General features: G+C 46.8%; 1 protein-coding gene across 1 annotated transcript in view; it reads left to right on the forward strand.

The window, feature by feature from the left end:
* Positions 1 to 19,686, forward strand: part of rptor (regulatory associated protein of MTOR, complex 1) — a 146,553-nt gene extending 126,867 nt beyond the window's left edge. Inside the window, 12 exon segments of the mRNA XM_080847984.1 lie at positions 1,183 to 1,288; positions 3,251 to 3,365; positions 4,162 to 4,286; positions 4,787 to 4,888; positions 5,128 to 5,154; positions 7,089 to 7,136; positions 11,844 to 11,950; positions 13,705 to 13,832; positions 15,266 to 15,352; positions 15,665 to 15,781; positions 15,931 to 16,060; positions 16,485 to 19,686. Coding sequence (XP_080704110.1) covers positions 1,183 to 1,288; positions 3,251 to 3,365; positions 4,162 to 4,286; positions 4,787 to 4,888; positions 5,128 to 5,154; positions 7,089 to 7,136; positions 11,844 to 11,950; positions 13,705 to 13,832; positions 15,266 to 15,352; positions 15,665 to 15,781; positions 15,931 to 16,060; positions 16,485 to 16,553 — 1,161 coding nt within the window. The 3' untranslated portion in view covers positions 16,554 to 19,686.
* The last annotated feature ends 1,145 nt before the right edge of the window (positions 19,687 to 20,831 follow it).

Genomic DNA, 20,831 nt, shown 5'->3' on the forward strand with positions numbered 1-20,831 from the left:
ATTTACTCCTGGCCTCTATCAATCAGAATTACTTCTTTCTCCATAATTTATTCTCACTTGCTCTGTCTGACATTCAGATATACACATGAAGACACACGTATATATTTGGCTTGGCTGCTACAAATCAGGATTCTCTCTTCCCTGAACAATCTCTCTCCCGCTCTTTCTCTTTTTTTTCTTCTTTCCCTCCTCCCCTCACATACACTTCTCCTTTCTCTCTCTTGAGAATGACTGAGGAATTAGCCCAGCCAAACACATCAGTGCTCTCTAAAGCAGACACCGGCAGCCATCAGTTTGTCAGGCAGCTCAGCGGACATACAATCTCTGAGGGGAGTGACACCCAAAGCAGACGGTAGCCATCAGAAGCTTCAGCAACAGGAGCTTGTTATCGGCTCGTCGCTAAACCCCTCCATGCAAATCCACCCTCTGTCCTCCCGCCACTGCTCAGATCAAAAATAACTTGCCCGCTGTCAGGCCCTGTCCAAGTCGACCGCATGGATTTGTCACCACGCGGGTACGGTCAATAGCCAACATCCCCATTAGCCCTCCGCGCTGATCTCCACTGCGCCGCCTCTCCCCAGGGGTCTGATTGGGTTACTCACCCCCCTGGCAGTAGCATAGAGGCGGGCACTGTGCTGCCCCTACCAGCACCTCTTCCACCCGCCTCACCATGCCTCGCTGGCTGGTGGAGGAGTAGGAATCGATAAGCGCTAATTAACCGGAGCGGCTCCTGTTCCTCTCCGAGGGCGCCGTGGCGGAGGGAAAGGCCACGGCCTGAGGAAGTGCCCTCCTGATTCCCCTCATTAGTGAGAGCGCTGCTAGCGGCACGCTAATGCCCAGCGCTAGAGGAGCCACTCAGGAGGAGGGCAGGTTTTTGAGTAAAGGTGGAGCGAGACAACAGAGAGGGCGGGCGGAGAGGGCAATGAGGTCGAGGAATGGATTATTGGTTAAGGAGGGAGGAAGAGGAAGGAAAACAACATTTTGTCTCATTGAGACGACAGCTCCAGTGGGGTCTCTTTTGGCACGTCTCTCCCGAAGAAGACGGGAACACCCCTGTGACATGAAATAAGGGGTGAAGAGGGGAAAAAGAGGCTCTTTTGGGGGGGGGGGGGGGGGGGGGGGGCACGACCATCTGTGATATATATATACATTTAAATTTCCATTTCCGTGCTGTTCCTGTAGATTCCAGAGGAGCATGATGTGGAGAGTCAGGTGCGGAAGGAGCGGGAATGGCGTTTCCTAAGGAATGCTCGCGTGCGGAGGCAGAGCCAGCGCATCACGCAGCGAGGTGAGCAGCTTCCACATGCGCACACACACACACACACACACACACAAAGTGTCAAAGTCAAAGTCAGTGAATGAATTAAGGAAGTAATTTTGTCTCTCAAGCCTTACTTGCTCATTTAATTACCGGATGTGAATCCTTCACTGCAGAAACATTCTTACTTATGAACATCCCTGGAAGCGATACTACACCATTGCCAACATGATTTGCCACTCTTGCACTGAAATATTCAATTAAATTTGCGCTTCTTTGTTTGTAATGGATCTAAGTCTCACAGTAAGTGCCTTTAAATAACAGCAACAGCCGAGTGACTGGCTGAACAGGAACCTTTTTGAGAGAGTTGTGGGACGATTGTGTTCCTTGGGAATCGTGAAGTGTCAGTTGAGGTTAAGGTAGCGCTGGTGTAGCTGCTCTGGCCGCTAGGCTTAAGAGTTTGAAGGGAACTTTCCCTTTGGCAGGCATCAAAAGAGCCTTAGCGTCTCCTGGTTGTAAAAACCCTCTTCTTGTCTGTGTACGTCACGAGCAGTAAACACCCCAGAGAGGGAGCCCCTAGCTCTCTTCTCTCACACACGCACACACGCTGTCTCTCTCTCATACACGCACACAGCCTGTCTCTCTCTCACACACGCACACAGCCTGTCTCTCTCTCACACACGCACACAGCCTGTCTCTCTTACACACACGCACACACGCTGTCTCTCTCTCATACACGCACACACGCTGTCTCTCTCTCATACACGCACACAGCCTGTCTCTCTCACACACACGGTCTCTCTCAACAGACACACACACACCCGCTGTCTCTCTCTAACACACGCACACAGCCTGTCTCTCTTACACACGCACACAGCCTGTCTCTCTCACACACACACACGCACACGCTGTCTCTCCCTTGCACACGCAAACACCCTGTCTCTCTAGCTTTCTCACACACTCAAACACCCTGTCTCTCTAGCTTTCTCACACAGTCACACACCCTGTCTCTCTCTCACATCTCCCTCCCACCCCCAGTCTGGCCCTGTGAAGCTAGTGTAGGCTCAAACAGAATGGCTAACGTACCCACGTCACTCGGTTCCACAAACACACTCAAGCACATGTAGTCATACACACACGCATGCGCACACACTCTCACACACACACACACACACTCCACATGCGCTCTTGATCCTGCAAGGCTGTGTGCGTCAGAGCTCTCGGCATGCACGTCCCCACTCCTCTCAGGGCTTGTTTCATCCACACACTCACACACGCTTCCATCCTCTAAAGTGTGGACTTGAAAAGGAGAGAGGGATGGGGCTGCCCTCATTCAATCCAATACTGAGAGAGACAGAGGGAGGGAGAGAGGGGGGAGGTAGAGGGGGGGGAGAGGGAGAATGGGAGAGGGAAAGAGGAAGGGGGAGAGGGAGAGGGAACGAGAAAGAGGGAGGGGGGAGAGAGGGGGATAGGGCGAGAGGGAGGGGGGAGAGGGAGAGGGGGGGGGGTCTCGGCAGGCCTCTCATTCTTCCACATGAAGACAGATGAGACTCTAATGCAGTCAGGCATTCATCATCCTCACACTCCCGCATTAATATGAAATGTTTGTTTAAAACACTATTATGTTATTCAGGCTGCGCTGCTTTAATGCTGTTCCTCATTTCCACCGCACCACAAAGAACAAACTTGCACAACAGAATCGGTGTTTCAAAATTGATGGCAATGCCAGATCCTGGGCGATAGAAGCAATGAGGTTTTTTCTTCTTCCGTCTGAAGTAGTATCATGATAAATGTGCTGCAACCATGTAAACATGCTGCCATCTCCCTGAAGGCCCAGGACCAAGCATAGGAACAAACCCAGACTCTGTTGCTATGGAAAAACCCAGAACATTGTTCCTGTTGCTATGAAAACGGGATCCATTTGCACCAGGCTCGAGTTGTGTCGCCAGACTGACCCGTAGGCCCCTCTGACCCGCGTTCCTCTGTTTCTAGGTGTGACCCGGCTGGACGACCAGATCTTCATCAACCGGAACCCCGGTGTTCCGTCTGTGGTCAAGTTCCACCCTTTCAACCCCTGCATTGCTGTGGCTGATAAGGATAGCATATGGTGAGTGTGAAGACGCTTTCTTTGAGGATACTTCATGTAAATACTGAGAGGCAAAGGTGAAAACTATTTTTGGGGAAACCAAAACAAGCACCAACTTTTACAATTGATTTCAACTTTATTCAAAGTGCATATCAGCAATACCTGAGAAATGATTTCTCATTAAAGGACTATTTCCACAGATCCATCATTAAGTTAAGTCTTTTAATCAGTTCTATTGACATAACGTGTCCCTGTCAGCTTGGACACATTCACTCTGGCCAAGTTTTGGTGTAGCGCCACATCGCTCACATTTAGGTCACCTCTTTCAATACGTCTCAACAAAGTTTGACAGCTTCGAGAAGTGCAGTCCTCACCACACTGATGAGAGGTGGCAGTCTGAATGCCGCTGACTCAAGTTCCCCTCGACACTGTCTGTCAGGAGCAGAGCTAACTCCAGCCTGAGTTCTGACTGACGGATCGGCAACCCACATATGGAAAGTGGCCCAGTCATCATCACGGAGCCAGTGGCACAGATAGATAGATATAAATATGTTATACAGATGCACACCAGCTAGTTTGTCCTGCAGTTTGATGTCCTGAATTATTTTTGGTGCAAATTTTTTTAATGAATCTCTAGAGATTGTTTCAAGAGCCCCAGAAGGCTTCTGGCCCAATGTGTAACTAAATGTGTGTGTGTGTGTGTGTGTGTGTGTGTGTGTGTGTGTGTGTGTGTGTGTGTGTGTGTGTGTGTGTGTTGTGTGTTGTGTGGTGTGTGTGTGTGTGTGTGTGCGCGCGGCGTTTTTATACACATTTGTAGCTTTTGGGACTGGGAGAAGGGAGAGCGGCTTGATTACTTCTACAATGGCAACCCTCGCTACACCCGCATCACGGCCATGGAGTATCTGAATGGACACGACTGCTCACTCCTACTCACTGCAAGTGGTCAGTGGAAAAGTTTTACCGTCGGATTGAGAATGATTCAATAAATACACCATAAGGACTGACTGATTTGTTAATAGGTCATAGGAAAATGTTTGTATTTATCTCAGCAGAGGATATTTTTATATTTTTTATATACCTTTCCACTCATCTTGAGTAGTTGGGGGTAAACTGTGGCTTACTGAAGCATGTGTGTCTTAAAAACATATACGAAGCTTTGATAATATATAGAAATCCACAGAATAATGCAAGCATTGTTTTCTACTATACATCTACCATTAGAGTTTATAGATGTATCTATGCCTCTCTCTCTCTAGAACTTCATTCTCTCATCTTTCTCTCTCACTCTCTCTCTCTTTCTTTCCCTCTTTCCTTCCTGGCTGTCTCAACCACACTCTTTCCACAACTTCTGTCTTTATTTCTATCTTATCCTGTTTATCTTTCCTTCCACCTTTCCGTCTCTTGTTCCCTCTCTCACTTTTTCTCTGTCACGTCCTTGTCAGATGACGGAGCCTTGAGAATCTGGAAGAACTTTGCCGATCAGCGGAACCCAGAGATGGTGACAGCCTGGCAGGGTCTATCTGATATGCTACCCACTACAAGAGGTCTGTTCACACACACACACACACACACACACACACACACACACACACACACACACACACACACACACACACACAAACACACGAACACATACACACACACACGCACTGAACATCACACACACGCATCCATTTCTATTTGCCCATCTCCCTTTTTGTTTGCTCATGTCCGAACACTGCGCTCTGATAAATGACTTCTGTCTGCTTGCCTTTCGCTGTACGCCTACCCTCTGGAAAAGCAGTGGGAGTTGCTGGACATCAGGGAACTGGTGAGATTTCTAACAGAAACCCCAAATCTGTAACCGTCTTGTTATGCCTTGTTGTGAGATAATAGATCACAAGTAGGCTCAGCTCTATACATCTAAAAACCTTGCACCCATGCACATTAAAATAGCACATTAAAAAACATCTCACCTCACGTTGTCTACAGTACGTGTTTAGGTTCATTATCGACTATTTTGTTGTATGTGTATGTTACCTGTTTTTTTATGAATGTCACGCGGACTTCCATTTCACATTTGAGGGAGGGAAAAATGCCCTCATGCCAGGCGTAAGGGAAATCTGTTCTCGGTGCCCCTCCAATGGCACCAGACAGCATGCACACCCAGTCACTGACTCAGCCCAACACACAATTACAGCCAATCAGAGTCAGTGTCAGACCCGCCACCTGCTCCGCGTTTGGGCCCCTAATGAAGCCAGGGAGCTGCCACCACCAACAGGGGAAGGACACGCTCTCCCCCCCCCCCCCACCCAGTGTGGAAGACCAGTGTGGAAGATAAGTTCCTGTGACAGACATTGAAGAATGTCAAATAGGTGTGATTTTTAAATAAACCAAAATAATGATATTTGACATCAAATTAAACATTAGTTTTCTTATTTTCAGTGTTATTAGAAAAGAACCTTCCTATCACAGATATGGTGATTGGGGTTGTCTACCATGTTGTATATTGACTACCTACCTTATGCCTACATTCTAGTTAAAAGACTTAAGCCATCCCCCACCATCTACCGGCTGTGTCTAGTGTCATCTGTTTATTTCTCTCTGAATGGAATTGGTGCCTGTTTTGTTTTGGGTTGTTTAGTCTCTGAAGGGTGTGCGATGCCTTTGTTGTTTAGTCTATCTCTGAGATGTTAACACACCCCAGTGGGTCGGCCTGGCACAGAGGAAAGGGGGGAAAAGTTCATCTCACAGTGGTGTGGCTTCAGTAAATGAGACCAGCAGGAATTATTATCATCACTCCCACATCGATCAAAGGTAGTTCTCGTGAGGGGCACCATACCTGTCCTAAGCGACACACACGTGCACACACACACACCACCACACACACACACACACACACACACACACACAAACTATCTCGGAACCAAATTCCATAACAGTCTTCTCCAGACTCCCACCCCACCCCCCGTCTGACAACTCACTGGGAATTTTCCATGCATCCAGTAACAGCTTCGAGGCCTTTCTTTAACCGTTTCATTATGACTCTTTAAGGCTATTTTGACATTGCTTGCTCTGCTCTCATATGTCTGTGTGTGTTTTGTGTGTACGTATGTTTGGGGTGTGTGTTTATTTGTATCTGTGTCTCCTCCTCTCCGCATCCTTTGTGTCTTTGAGTTTGTGTCATTAAAACTCCTTAAGGCAGGCAGAACAAGGCTCTGCAACTCCACTACTATTGTAACGGCTGCAGATTAGCGATTAGCTAAACACACGTCGCCCGCCTCTCTCCTGCCTCAGTGGCTTGACTCCATCAGGAGAGTGCTCTTCCTCCATTAGCTGGTTTCCTGCAGGCGTGGAGCTGCCAGCAGAGCGATTATTATGGCCTCCTCCCTCAGGCTCTCTCCAGACGAGATTAAGGGCTTTTTTGCCGTGGGTTTTGGGGAGAAGACAGAGAGGCTTTTGGGAGTGGCATGCTAGAGGACTGAGCCGGGTATTTAATTGCCATATGTCACTGCTTTCCAAGCTACAGCCTTGTTCTAGCTTTTTGCCATCCTGAAGTGTGTTTGTTTGTCTTGATACTGTGTGGGTGTGTTTGTTACTGTGTTTACGAGTCTGTGTGTAGTGCGTGTGTGTGTGGGGTTGGGCAGGGGTGTGCTCCCTTGACTGTGCTAATGCAGCGGTGTCCACTCTTGCTGATGAACTGACCCCGCCCCTCCTGGCTGACTCCGCCCCTCTTTCCACTGTCTGCTCCTCCTCCTCTCACAGGTCTAGCGCGACGTGTCTCGATCTATCTTGACAGGAGTAAACAGGGAGGTGAGTGCTTCTTTCTTTTCTTTTTCCTCATTCTACCCCGTCTCGTTGTCTTCAGCCTACGTTTTGTTTGTGCTGCACTTAACCCTCCTCCCCCACCCCTGACCACCTCCTTTCACAAAGTCTGGCAACCAATCAGGTTATGGTAGTCACCTTAGACACACACCTATTGGCAGAAACACTGACGTGATGATGCATTCTTATATGACTGACTGTTAAGGTGCTGTGAAAACTTCTCTTACGTTGTGTTCCGGCCCAAAACACAGAAGTATTTACTGCCTATCCTGGGTGGCTAGTGTGAACGACACATGTGCCTATCTGTCCTTCACATGACCACATACCATCAATATAAATTTGATACCAAAAACATACCTCAGAATGTGGTATTTGTTGCATGGTATTTGCTTTAAACAATTGTGGTGAAATTATGCAAACACTTACCTAGTAGTAGCTGTGATGCTGTCCTGATCATTTTAGCGCTGTTGTGTTGTGCTGTGGTGACTAACTCTCATCCCTTTATAGGAAACATTTACATCGCACATTACACGTCACACCACACATGACACGTCACACATGACACGTCACACGTCACACCACACACGACACATTACACATTACGTTGTCCTTAAGTAGCCATTATCTCAGTAAGAAAACTAAAATCTCAACAGTAGTCTTAAGTCGCAGCAGTTATCATGAGCCCTCAAAATAAGACGAGCCTGTGAAAGAGACTCATTCCGCCAGACGAAAGACAATATCTACAGGGCTCAACAGTTTTGTCATTCACAGACAAAACTGGCATTTGCCTAGGGATGAACAGAAACAAAAAAAAACACAAAAGAGAAGAGTAAACAAAACAGCCACCCCCAACCCCTCGCTTATTGTTTGGCATGCAGGTTGGCATGCGGAGCACGTGGGTGGCGGGGCACCGGCAGGAGTGTTTGTGTTTGGGCTGAGGGGGGAGTTTAGCTGCGACTCAGACCTCATTACACGCCCTGCTGCCGGCGGCCCCACCGCGGCTCCCGTGTTTGTTCAGTGTCTGATCGCACACCGCTCCATTCCTGCACCTGCAGATGGTAGAGAGATCAACCTAATGAAGCTTGCACCTACCTTTGATTAGCTGTCGGAAATACTACGTAGAAGCAGCCATTTTGTGCCTGGCTGCAACTGCTGTCTGGACATGGAGTGGGGGCAGATTCTATTCCCGTGAATGGACAACCCTGTTTTAAGAAGTTGCTGTCGGATAAAGTTAGGTAAAGTGGACACTTGTGTGATTTAGTGGATTTAGTTAGATGGATGGAGAAGTTGTTCAATTAGGCCATCAGCCTGTGCCTGGTCTGTGTTTACCTCCCATGACACAGTTGGCTCCATATAGCTGTTTACTGGCTCCTCATTAAAGGGAATCCTTGTCACTACAGGGGCTGGACTGGACACAGCCGGCTCTGACAGGAGCTGTATACAGCTGAAGACGAGTAGGACCGGTGTCGGTGGAGCCCCAAGACTGTCAGAAAAGTTTTAAAGACTTGTGTGTCGGTAGCAATGAAGGGCGCCTAGAGAAAACACCTTTCGTGTCAGAAAACTATGATTAGGTTGGGAGTGTTGGTAACACAGCAGAGACTCAAGCTCCAGAAATAAACACTGAAATACACAGAAGAAAATGGGGGATAGAGAGAGAGAGAGAATCAGACGAGGAGAGTGAAGAAAAACAATGATACAGTCTTAACTACAGATGAATTTCCACAAGAAAGTGCGGATATGATTGAGCCACAGCAGCATTTGGCTGTTCCAAACTGTAACCTGTGGATGCCAACACTGCACTCTACGAAAGCAAGGTTTGACTCTCCTACCACCTGTCGGATGAGCCTTAAATATCATCTAACAAGGCGCAGGGCAGCGATACTCCAACACCACTGACCCGGTGACATTCTGGCACACATGAGCAGACCACACACTAATGCTGCCTGATCCACTGACAGACATACTGCATTCAAAAGCAACACAATGCTTTTAAAGACTCACCCCTTTAGAACTCATGAATCATTCTGATATACTGGTTACAAGCCCTACAATTTGTATATTATAGTTATTCTCAATTACAATATACAATAATGCAGTGAACACAGTTAACGTTTTCACATCTTGCACATCTGTAGAAGCTATGAGGCACCAGTGCTATTCAAATTACTGTTCTTAAAAACAGCATGTATTTGGTTGAATGTCTCCAGTGACAGAAACTCGCCGACTGGTCAGAAAAGCCTCAAACAGATTGGAGACGTAGGTCTACCTGCTAGCATGGAAGAAAGTTACTAAAGCTAGTTTGCCAGTAATCTTGAATGCAATGCAACAAACACAAAGGGCTGTTTAATCATTACAGACCAACACGAACAAACAATAGGCAAGTTAAACTGACTTGGGCTGTTCTCGATTACGCAAAATGTGGGCAGAATGAATGTGAACCTTCTGGGAACCTGTCATTTACATTGGCATAGGAAAAATAGCGTAATTGCAAGTGGGCAGCAAGGTAATCCCACCTTCACACCAATCAGATCAGAAAATAAGTCACACCAATGTATGACGAACTACTACACACCAAACCAACATACACATACAAATAAAAATAATTGATATCAGTGTAAATATAATCTACTGGCTAACGTAGTTAAGTGGTTACAGAGTTAACATGTTACCTTTTGACTTCTGTGTAGGCCTCTTTGTTTATGATAAGACGGCCAACTTTCACCACTGTGTGGCGCTCCAAGATCGAATCGAGCAAAAGGCAGGTCCTCAGCATACCACTGGAAACATATAACCTCCCCCATTAATTTTCAGTGGGGAAAAAAGTTATTAAAAAACAGCAGTTAAAAATAACAAGGGCCTATCAAAAAGCTGCACACAAGCGCACTACACAGCATTAGGACGAGGCTGTTGAAAAGATGCCAAAATGAGCAGAATCATAATAATATATGACCTAACACATAATAGTAAGCCAGGCTGTGAGAGAAGAAATATATTCCTCTAAATAAGAGACACTTGGAGATTTGGTGATATGGACCATTGAGAGATAAAGGCTTTGTGATGTTGAATACCACAGTGGTAGAGAAAGATTGGCTGTTATTAAACAAAGGAAAGCGAGAAACAAAAGATTGGTGCTTGGTGTTGAACTGTAGATGAGCAGAAGCCTCGCCTCAGATAAGCGACACGGTTGAATCCTCAACAGCACAACTCTGCAGCAGCTACCGGTCCCAGCGTGGGCCGACCACAGCTCTCTCTGAAAGGCAGGAGACCGCGGGCGGGGGTGGGCAGGTGTAGCACCAGAGGGGGTCGTCAAAGGCCATGGCGGAGGAGGCAGAGGGTCCCTTCAGCCATTTGAAGCTGCTTTTGTGAAGCCCAGTCCTCAAAGGTTGATTGGAGTCCTCAAAAGCTTTTGGCCATATGCAGGAAGTTGCATAAAAGCAGCGTGACATTTCCTGTATTGGTTTATCTGCGGGTTCTCTACTGTCCCTGAAAAGGAGAGTCATGAAAGGTTTGTGAAGCCGATCGTGACCTGGCCACTAGAATAAACTAAATTGATTTTGTCCGCAGGTAATTTACCTAACAGCCTAAAAGATTAAACTGTATATTGAACCGCCCAAGTCTCCTTTAGTCTCATGAGATCTCGACAAGCCAGGAAGCTTCTGTTTCTCAGTGTCCCGTGGAGCAGTAAGCCGAGTCACTGAAGCGTTTGCCCCTCATCCTTAGGCGTCTGATTAAAGTGACTTTAAATGGCCGAGGTTACTGAGTCTGCGGTCAGTCAGAGCCAAGACACAGTAGGGTAGGTGGGGATCCAACTCCCTCCAACACCCCTCTCCTTCTCCAAACTCTCAAACGTGCACTCACTCCTCTCCATCACCCCTCTCCTTCTCCAAACTCGCACTCACTCCTCGTCACCTTCGCCACAGTTTGTAGGCAGCCCGAGCTGCCCTGGGTCAGTGAGACTCTGTGACTTTGAACTCACTGCTACACTGTGCTGGACTGAGCCGGCCCTCGACAGACACCGACTTCAGACCGAAGCGGTGGGTCTGTGGACCACCCAGCTGCCACTATAACTCAGCGATCACCCTGTGACACAGACCTCAGCCCTCTGCTGTGCTGGGAGGCTTCTGGTGATGATTAAGCTGAATTTTGAAATAACATGGAAGTAGAGATTTGCTTTCAGCTTGTGATGACTAAGGCGAGAATGATAATGTAGCACATCTATTTTTCATCTATTAACGGAAAGTAAATATATTTATTGACTGGTAAAATATAAATATTAATCAGCTTCTCACATAGCTGTGTGAGTATAAGCGAGTCGCCCAGCGTGACTGAGACTCTGAGGTGGTCTGTGTGCCGTAGACCTGCCACATGGAGAGGGTGATGTGCCAAGACATCTGCGGGAGGCCAGGTTTCAGAGGGTGCCACGCAGGTGCCCTACTGAACCCCAGAGTGCTCTTAGTGTGTGTGTATGTGTGTGTGTGTGTGTGTGTGTGTGTGTGCCACAACCTGTTGGATAAGGTCACACAGCATCAGGTTCCATCGAAGGAAGTGATGTTCAGGAGGAATGCTGTGTCATGCTCATTCCCTCTGTCTGTATGTAACCCTTCGGTGTTGGCCGAGGTGCTGCTAAGGAGGGGTGCTAGGTCATGCTCATTCACTCTGTCTGTATGTAACCCTTCCGTGTTTGCCCCGGTCCAGGTGCTGGTATGGTGGTGGACTGGGAGCAGGAGACGGGCCTGCTGATGACCTCGGGAGACGTACGCATCATCAGGATCTGGGACACGGAAAGGGAGATGAAGGTTCAGGTGAGGGCAGCACTCAAACATCCTTAGAGCATGTTACCCTCATCAGCACTCAAACATCCTTAGAGCATGTTACCCTCATCAGCACTCAAACATCCTTAGAGCATGTTACCCTCATCAGCTCTCAAACATCCTTAGAGCATGTTACCCTCATCAGCACTCAAACATCCTTAGAGCATGTTACCCTCATCAGCACTCAAACATCCTTAGAGCATGTTACCCTCATCAGCACTCAAACTCACACCCTTGGAGCATGTTACCCTCATCAGCTCTCAAACATCCTTAGAGCATGTTACCCTCATCAGCACTCAAACTCACACCCTTGGAGCATGTTACCCTCATCAGCACTCAAACATCCTTAGAGCATGTTACCCTCATCAGCTCTCAAACATCCTTAGAGCATGTTACCCTCATCAGCACTCAAACTCACACCCTTGGAGCATGTTACCCTCATCAGCACTCAAACATCCTTAGAGCATGTTATCCTCATCAGCACTCAAACATCCTTAGAGCATGTTATCCTCATCAGCACTCAAACATCCTTAGAGCATGTTACCCTCATCAGCACTCAAACATCCTTAGAGCATGTTACCCTCATCAGCACTCAAACATCCTTGGAGCATGTTACCCTCATCAGCACTCAAACATCCTTAGAGCATGTTACCCTCATCAGCACTCAAACATCCTTGGAGCATGTTACCCTCATCAGCACTCAAACATCCTTAGAGCATGTTACCCTCATCAGCACTCAAACATCCTTAGAGCATGTTACCCTCATCAGCACTCAAACATCCTTAGAGCATGTTACCCTCATCAGCTCTCAAACATCCTTAGAGCATGTTACCCTCATCAGCTCTCAAACATACTTAGAGCATGTTACCCTCATCATCACTCAAACTCACACCCTTGGAGCATGTTACCCTCATCAGCACTCAAACATCCTTAGAGCATGTTACCCTCATCAGCACTCAAACATCCTTAGAGCATGTTACCCTCATCAGCTCTCAAACATCCTTAGAGCATGTTACCCTCATCAGCACTCAAACTCACACCCTTGGAGCATGTTACCCTCATCAGCACTCAAACATCCTTAGAGCATGTTACCCTCATCAGCTCTCAAACATCCTTAGAGCATGTTACCCTCATCAGCACTCAAACTCACACCCTTGGAGCATGTTACCCTCATCAGCACTCAAACATCCTTAGAGCATGTTACCCTCATCAGCACTCAAACATACTTAGAGCATGTTACTCTCATCAGCTCTCAAACATCCTTAGAGCATGTTACCCTCATCAGCACTCAAACATCCTTAGAGCATGTTACCCTCATCAGCTCTCAAACATCCTTAGAGCATGTTACCCTCATCAGCACTCAAACATCCTTAGAGCATGTTACTCTCATCAGCTCTCAAACTCACATCCTCATCCTCACTCTGGAACAGCTCCTCAGACTCTCAACGTGCATTTCCTGAGGCTCTCAATGCAAAGCACTTCACTCTAATAGCATAATCAATAGTCGTTATGGCTTCAGTGGCTGTATACATCCATGTGCTGCAACATTTACATTTAAGTTGTAATCTAATTGGCATCCTACAACTTAAAAATCTAACTGTTGGCAACCTAATATGGCAAAACTCACTAAATAAATAGTCCTAGATCACTTCCACTAGTACTTGTGTTGAGTTCACACACTAGATCACTTCCACTGGGACTCGTGTTGAGTTCACTGATTTGATGTTTGTGTTTGTTCCCATCAGGACATCCCAACAGGAGCGGACAGCTGTGTGACCAGCTTGTCGTGTGACCCCCAGCGTTCGCTCATCGTGGCCGGGCTGGGCGACGGGTCAGTGAGAGTGTACGACCGCAGGATGGGTCCCAACGAGTGGTGAGTCACCCAGAGTCCACCGACTCGCTCCCCAGAGTCCACCGACTCGTTCCCCCGTTTGAGCTCACCAGTGTGAATCAAGTCTATGACTGAATCATTCATTATGAATGATAACCATGTAGTTGTGACTTGCCCCAAAATAATGTGAAAGTCTGGGAATCAGAATCCCACTACTGGAAAACCAGCATCAAACAATCGCACAGATTGAGTGACTAGAGTCCTGAAGTCTCTGGAGAGAAAGACTGGCAGAGTTTCACCCAAAGTAAGTTTTTAACTTTGCCGCGGAGGAGGAGAATGCTGCCATTCTTTTGTTTCGGAGAAAAGGCTGTCTGCCTCTGTCACAGGTTCATTCGAGGAGACTCGCAATCTCCTTGTCAAGGGCACAGGCGCGTGCGTGGGCGCTTATGTATGCAAGCAAATTGCATTTCGTCGCAATAATAACTTTGAATGTACGATTATCAACTGTAGCGGCAAGAAAACACTGTAAATCTTCCCGACCCGTCCTCCTCCTCGTCTGCGTTAATAGAGTAAACAACCCGGAACGTGAAATCATGTATTACCTTTCTTAATTATTTAAACTCAACAATGCATGGGCACTGAATATGCTTACCGTACATGTCACCAGGGGTAGTGTGTTTCCTATAGCCTGGGGACGGTACATACACAAATACGCATGCACGCACACACGCAAGGCCATTAGTCATCAAAACATCTTGTGTTTCCGCCAACCTGTTATTCCAGCCTCTCTCAATGAGAAAACAGGGCAATTAAGCCATAAAGCAGCGCATGAATCTTTAACTACGGCTAATTTAACTGTTCCCCGAGGCGCTAGCACTCGAACAGCGCTAGCTCTCCATCCCCTTGCTACTTCCCCCCCCCCCCCCCCCCCCCCCCTGCTGAATGTCCCTCAGTAGACACACACCCCCCCATTAATTTGGAATAGGTACTTGAAGGTGTAAGGCAGCATATATATTGCTTGGTGCGGATGGCAGTGGGCACGAGAGGCCTGAATCCTCTCCTCCCTGGAGTGATATTAAACATAATCAGTCTCCGGTCCTTCCAGACTCTTTGTGAGATCTGTAATGTCTACATGCACAGACTCGCTCTGAGTCGGCCTTCGCCTGCCCTTGGCTGCCTGAGCTGCCTTCTCACTGACCTCAGGTCTGTAGTGGTTAGGAAGAAGAAGCAGCAGCGCATTCCTCGCTCGGCAAAAGGCCCTTGGATGCTGTTGCCATGGAGATGGTGCATTTCACTGTTCTGCTGGAGTATTTTCATGTGTTCCTTTAGCTCCCCCTAGTGGTCAGACAGGGTAACTATATACAGCAAGTAGACAATGCCAGCCATTTATAAACACATTTGAATAGTTGGAGTCGTATGGGCAGTGGACATTTTGTAAGATGCGTTTTCGTGTGTGTGTGTGTGTGTGTCTGCAGTCGAGTGATGACGTATCGGGAACATGGAGCCTGGGTGGTCAAGGCCCACCTACAGAGGGAGACGGATGGCCAAATCATCAGTGTTAGGTACTGTCTGCTTCTCTGTCACTTAACTTCAACTATGTCTGTTAACATGTCTGTGACCATTCATCAGTCTGTTGACTCACCTCTCTCTGCATAGCATTTCTGCAAAACATGCTGGATAGCTTAACTTATTAGTGGATTGCAGTGGAATATCTGATTGCTCTCTGATAGTTCTCACCTCAGTGATAGTTCTCTATAGCTGTAGTAAAGTTCTCACCCTAGTTCTAAGCATCTATTGCCATGTTGGATCCATAGTGTGTGCAGTGTGTTGAGACGTAGGAGTGACGTAGGAGTGCACCTGTGTTCTCTCCTCAGTGTAAATGGAGACGTGCGTTTCTTTGAGACTCGCGCACCAGATTCTGTGAACGTGCTGCAGACGGTGAAGGGTCTGACCGCGCTGGACATCCATCCACGTGCCAACCTCTTTGCCTGGTCAGTCCCTGTTTTTGTGTCTTTTAGTGTGTGTTCTGCCGCTTTTAAAACTGTGACAGTGTTGGTGAATTTAGGCTCATATGTCTTAAACCGAATCTCCCCCTCTCTTTCTCACCTTCACCACCTCTTCCCCTTCCTTTACCTCTCAGTGGCTCCATGAACCAGTTCATAGCCGTGTACAACTCCAACGGGGATGTCATCAGCAACATCAAGTACTACGACGGCTTCATGGGCCAGAGGATTGGGGCCATCAGCTGCCTGGCCTTCCACCCTTACTGGGTACGATGCCACACCCACCCCCTACCCCCACACCCATGCCAACCCCCACATCCACAGCCTCACCCACGCCGACCTACAGAGAGCATGAGAACAAGAGCTTAATGCACACCGCCCATCAGTCCGACTACATTTACTCTCTCTTCTCACTCAGTCACAGTTGTGTTTTATTTATCTTTCGAACGCTAAAGCTGGTTCAGGTGTTCAGTTGTCCCATTCTTGAGTCACTGTGGCGTTTATATTATATTTCAGAGTAAGCCTGGGATGTTGGGAATTGGTAGTTAATATTGTTTTTGGAAACTGTGTAAAACCCCCTCCATGCCCCTGCAATAAGTAAATGTGATAACACGTGCTAACACCATGCTAATGCTAACACCATGCTGTTGGAGGGTAATGAGGCTCTGTTCTGTTCTTGTTCCCCCTGCAGCCACACCTGGCCGTGGGCAGTAACGACTACTACATGTCCATCTACTCGGCCGAGAAGAGACTCAGATAACACCGCAGCAACCCCCCCAACCCAACCCCCCAAATGCTGAAAACACAAACCACCACACCCCCTTTCCCTGGAGCCAGGATGTAAATGACTATTGATGTACATATGCAAAACTACCACCCTGAATGTCTAGTGAAGGCTGCTCAATCGCTCTCATGTGATGATGACTTATATTATTATTATTATTATTCTTGTTATTACTATTATTATTATTATTATGACCATTACTACTAAGCATTATTTTGGAGCTAATGATTGTAGACTTGACTGTGCTGAGGAGTGTACATTGATTTTGCATATAATGTTTAAAGAGCTAGAAGTTGTATTTTAGAAGGTACAGCCTGCTGGGGAGAGGGGTCTGAGAATAGACTTCCCTCCGGCAGCCTGCCTGTTTGATTTGAACTTTGACCCTGCTTGAACCCGTGATGTGTGTGGAAAAGGGGGGCGAGGGGGTGTGTATATGATGGAAAGGAAAAACAGACGTAAGAAAAAGAAAAAGAAATGAAAAGAAGTGGAGTGGAGCCGACAAACTTCAGTGCAAGACCAAGGTGGCCTCGAAAGGTGCCCAGGTGGTCTGGGCTCTGCTGCCTGGCCTGCTGCTGCTGCTGCTGCTGCTGCTGCTGCGTGGAAGACAGGGGGCGGCCTCTCCTTCAGGTGGTGGTCGTACACACACACACACACACACACACACACGAGCACACACGGACACACACACACACACACACAAACACATGAACACACAAACACACAGACACACACACACCCACACACAAACAAACAAACACTCACATGCACATGTTGGGCGTTAAAGCCCTATCAACCACCAAACCTCTCGTCTGTTAGTCTGCTCTAAAACACCCACGCACCTCAAACACACAACCTCACACGCACACACATGCACGTAACGCACTCACTCACACACACTCTCTTTCACATTCACACACAGTGCCAAACTGTCTAGCCACCCCAACCCCCTCCCTCCTCGCTGTCTTTGACCTCGTGGCGCAGAGGGCCGCGCACCCGAGGCAAACGTGTCCACTGTAACCTCCGCAGAGACGGGAGGTCACTACCTATCTACCTGTTAAGCAATAACGATCCCAGGGTCGAGACTGGCTTCGACCTGAGCACCCCACTTTAGAACATGGACTTGGGCCTAACAGAGCACCCCACTTTAGAACATGGACTTGGGCCTAACAGAGCACCCCACTTTAGAACATGGACTTGGGCCTAACAGAGGAATCTGACAATAAAAGCATGGACTTGGGCCTAACAGCCGCCTAATAGCTGTAACGATTGCAGGCTTTGGTCTTTTTCTTTTTTACCTTTTTGTTCTTTTTCTGTTGGTCATAACGCATTTTCTTGGAATCCAAGCTCTGGCTGTGTTTTGGCACAAGGTTCCATTGCTGACTGTTGTCTGCTTTTCTCTGACCGACTGACGGACCTGGCTGGTCAGAACTGAAGGAGGATTGAAAGACAGCCGACACATAGTAAGCACACATGCCCCACACGGCACCCGGAACATTCTCATAACCCCCTGGCTCCCCTGAACCAAAGGGTGATGACCTCTGAACTCTGGACTCTAAGCTCACAGCCACACCAGCCTTTTAGCTTAAGCCCAGCTCTCGTGCCAACAGCGCCCCCATCTGGGAGGCTGAGTTTCCTTTCGGCCTCACCTTAAGCTTTCTTTGCATTCATCTAGATACCGTTATCTTTTATTTTATTTTGTTTCGTTTGAATTGTATTTGAAGTTTATTTCGACTTTTGCGTTCATTTTTAAATCTTGATTTTATTACTGGTTACAGATTTTTTTTTTTTTTAGGACAAACGGGGTGACAGTTTGCCAGATGTCTGCAGACAGAGGAGAGAGATGTTTGTGAAGAGGAAGCAGTTAGCCTCAAACATCTCTGCCCACTCTGGCTGCCTTTCAGATGGCTTCTTGCTACTTCATGGCTTCTTAGCTGTTGGTTGACCACCTTTGTCTTGTGATATACTGAAACCTGAGTGCCAGCTATTGTTCATGTACTGACCACTTGCATATTCTGGAACCTTGATTTTTTTTTTTTTCGCTCTTAGGCAACCATCAATGTTTCGATGTACCATACTCATCTTTTTAAACCTCTACAGCTCTTTTGGGTGCTCAGTTGTAACCAGCAGTAACCACCAGTCCAGAAAAAAAAGGATGTACCAGAGTATTCATTGCTGTCCAAGTTGTTTTGAAAAAGACGGTCAAAGTCCAAATGACTTCAGTTCTTTGGTCAGCTCTCCGCAGTTGTTGCCACTGCCACCATCAGGGCAATCAAATTCTTAAACAAGCATTTAAATTCCTCCAAACTAATTCTTGATTTACTTCCCAGTGTCCCCTGCTACAGTAATTGTAAAGCTGGTCATCTAGTTGAACTGATCTCTGGTTGGAGCGTCGTGGCCACCTCTTGATAGAGGGCAAATTATTCAGTAATGATAAAAGCATCATAGGATCCCAGCACTTGTACAGTAAAATTATTTTCTTTTTTGTACTTCATATAGTCACCCTATCCCGCCTCCCCCCGTACTCAATATATCCAAATTTTATTTTTGTCTTCTTTTATACCCTTGAGGGTGTTTTGTAACTTGCTTTCTTGTGAATTTGTGTTCATTTCAACGGTCTATTTTTGCTTGTGTCTTGCCTTGGCTTTATTTGTGTGGGGAGGGCTTAGGAATGCAAAGTAATCACATCTCACGCCATTTGAGTTGTTTCCTGGCTCAACCCCGTCATGAAATGGAAGCCTTTACTTTTGCCACTTTATGTCTCTCGCTTGACTCCTGAGGACAAAGATGAAGAATGGACAGAAACACTTGCCTCGGGCAGAACTGGCAAACACTTGACTGTGTAGTAGACACAGTCCTACCCCGACTATTGCTCTCTGGACTGTCTCCCCTTAGGGGAGGGGAAGAAGTACTGCAGTTTCACCGCTTCACAGTCACCCTGCTGAGAAAAACCACATCTCTAATATCCTGCTCTGAGTTTTAATATTTTAGATAAAAGAAGAAACTAGTAGAAATGAGTTTGAAGAGAAAAAAAACAAAACAATCAGGTGTTCTCTGTGACGATAGGCTACCTGCTGACTGTGGTCTACAAGACAGGGGAAGAAATACTTGGAAATAAACCAAATACACAACCCAGTGTGTCCATCTTTATGTACTTTGTCTTTTTTCTTGCACATTTTAGCTTTGTACTTTACCAGCCATGCAAAAGCCCTAACTCACCACCTTCTATAAATGCATGTTATAATGGATTTGAATTGTTACAAAAACAGTTCTTCGGCATGTAGATCAGTTCATTCCAGTTAAAGTTTATTTGAATGTCACAGCATAGTCCCACTGATGAAGATGATGTATATAACCATCACTACTAGTTCATGGAGATTTCAATGTTTCAATGTACCATACACATCATTTTAAACGTATACAGCTCTTTTGGTTGCTCAGTTGTAACCAACAGTAACCACCAGTCCAGAAAAAAAAGGATGTACCAATTAAATCAATGGGAGTGCAGAGTATTCATTGCTGTCCAAGTTGTATTGAAAAAGACGGACAAAGTCCAAATGACTTCAGATCTATGGTCAGCCCTCTGCAGTTGTCACAACCCAGTCCCACTGATGAAGATATTGTATATAACCATCACTACTAGTTCATGGAGATTTCCAAAAAGGGCTGAACAGCTAGATGTACAGTAATCAGGCCCTCCTTAATGTATGTGGTTCAAGTCATAGCATTGGATTCACATTAGTATGGTAGGTATTTGTCTTATCTGATCCTGAAAGTCAAGATCATGCCAAAGGAAATCATTGTCCATGCAAGTTGTGCTCCTATCATTAGCTCCTGGATTCCTTGATGTTTGCCTGATAAACACTCTCATAGGCATTCAGAAAGGATTCAGGACCCTTTTAATGTTGCAGCCTTTGATGTTGATGCTAAAATCAAGGACATTCACATGTCTCCTGCATTGTCTTGGCTGTGTGCTTGGGGTCATTGTCCTGTTGGCAAGCTCTATGAATTCCTGGTTGTACCAAACTTCTTTCATTTAAGAATGATGGTAGCCACTGGGCTTTTTGGAATCTTTAATGCAGCAGAATTAGCCTTCCCCAGATCTGTGCCTCAACACGACCCTGTCTCTGAGCTCTGCAGGCACTTCCTTAGACCTCATGACCTCATTGGTGTTTGCTCTTAAAGGCAGAATATTGCTCTATATAAACAGGTGTGTGCCTTCCCAAATCCAAAAAATTGAATTTACCTGAGCTAAAT

The sequence above is a fragment of the Sprattus sprattus genome, assembly GCF_963457725.1.
Source record: "Sprattus sprattus genome assembly, chromosome: 1".
Lineage (NCBI taxonomy): Eukaryota > Metazoa > Chordata > Actinopteri > Clupeiformes > Clupeidae > Sprattus > Sprattus sprattus.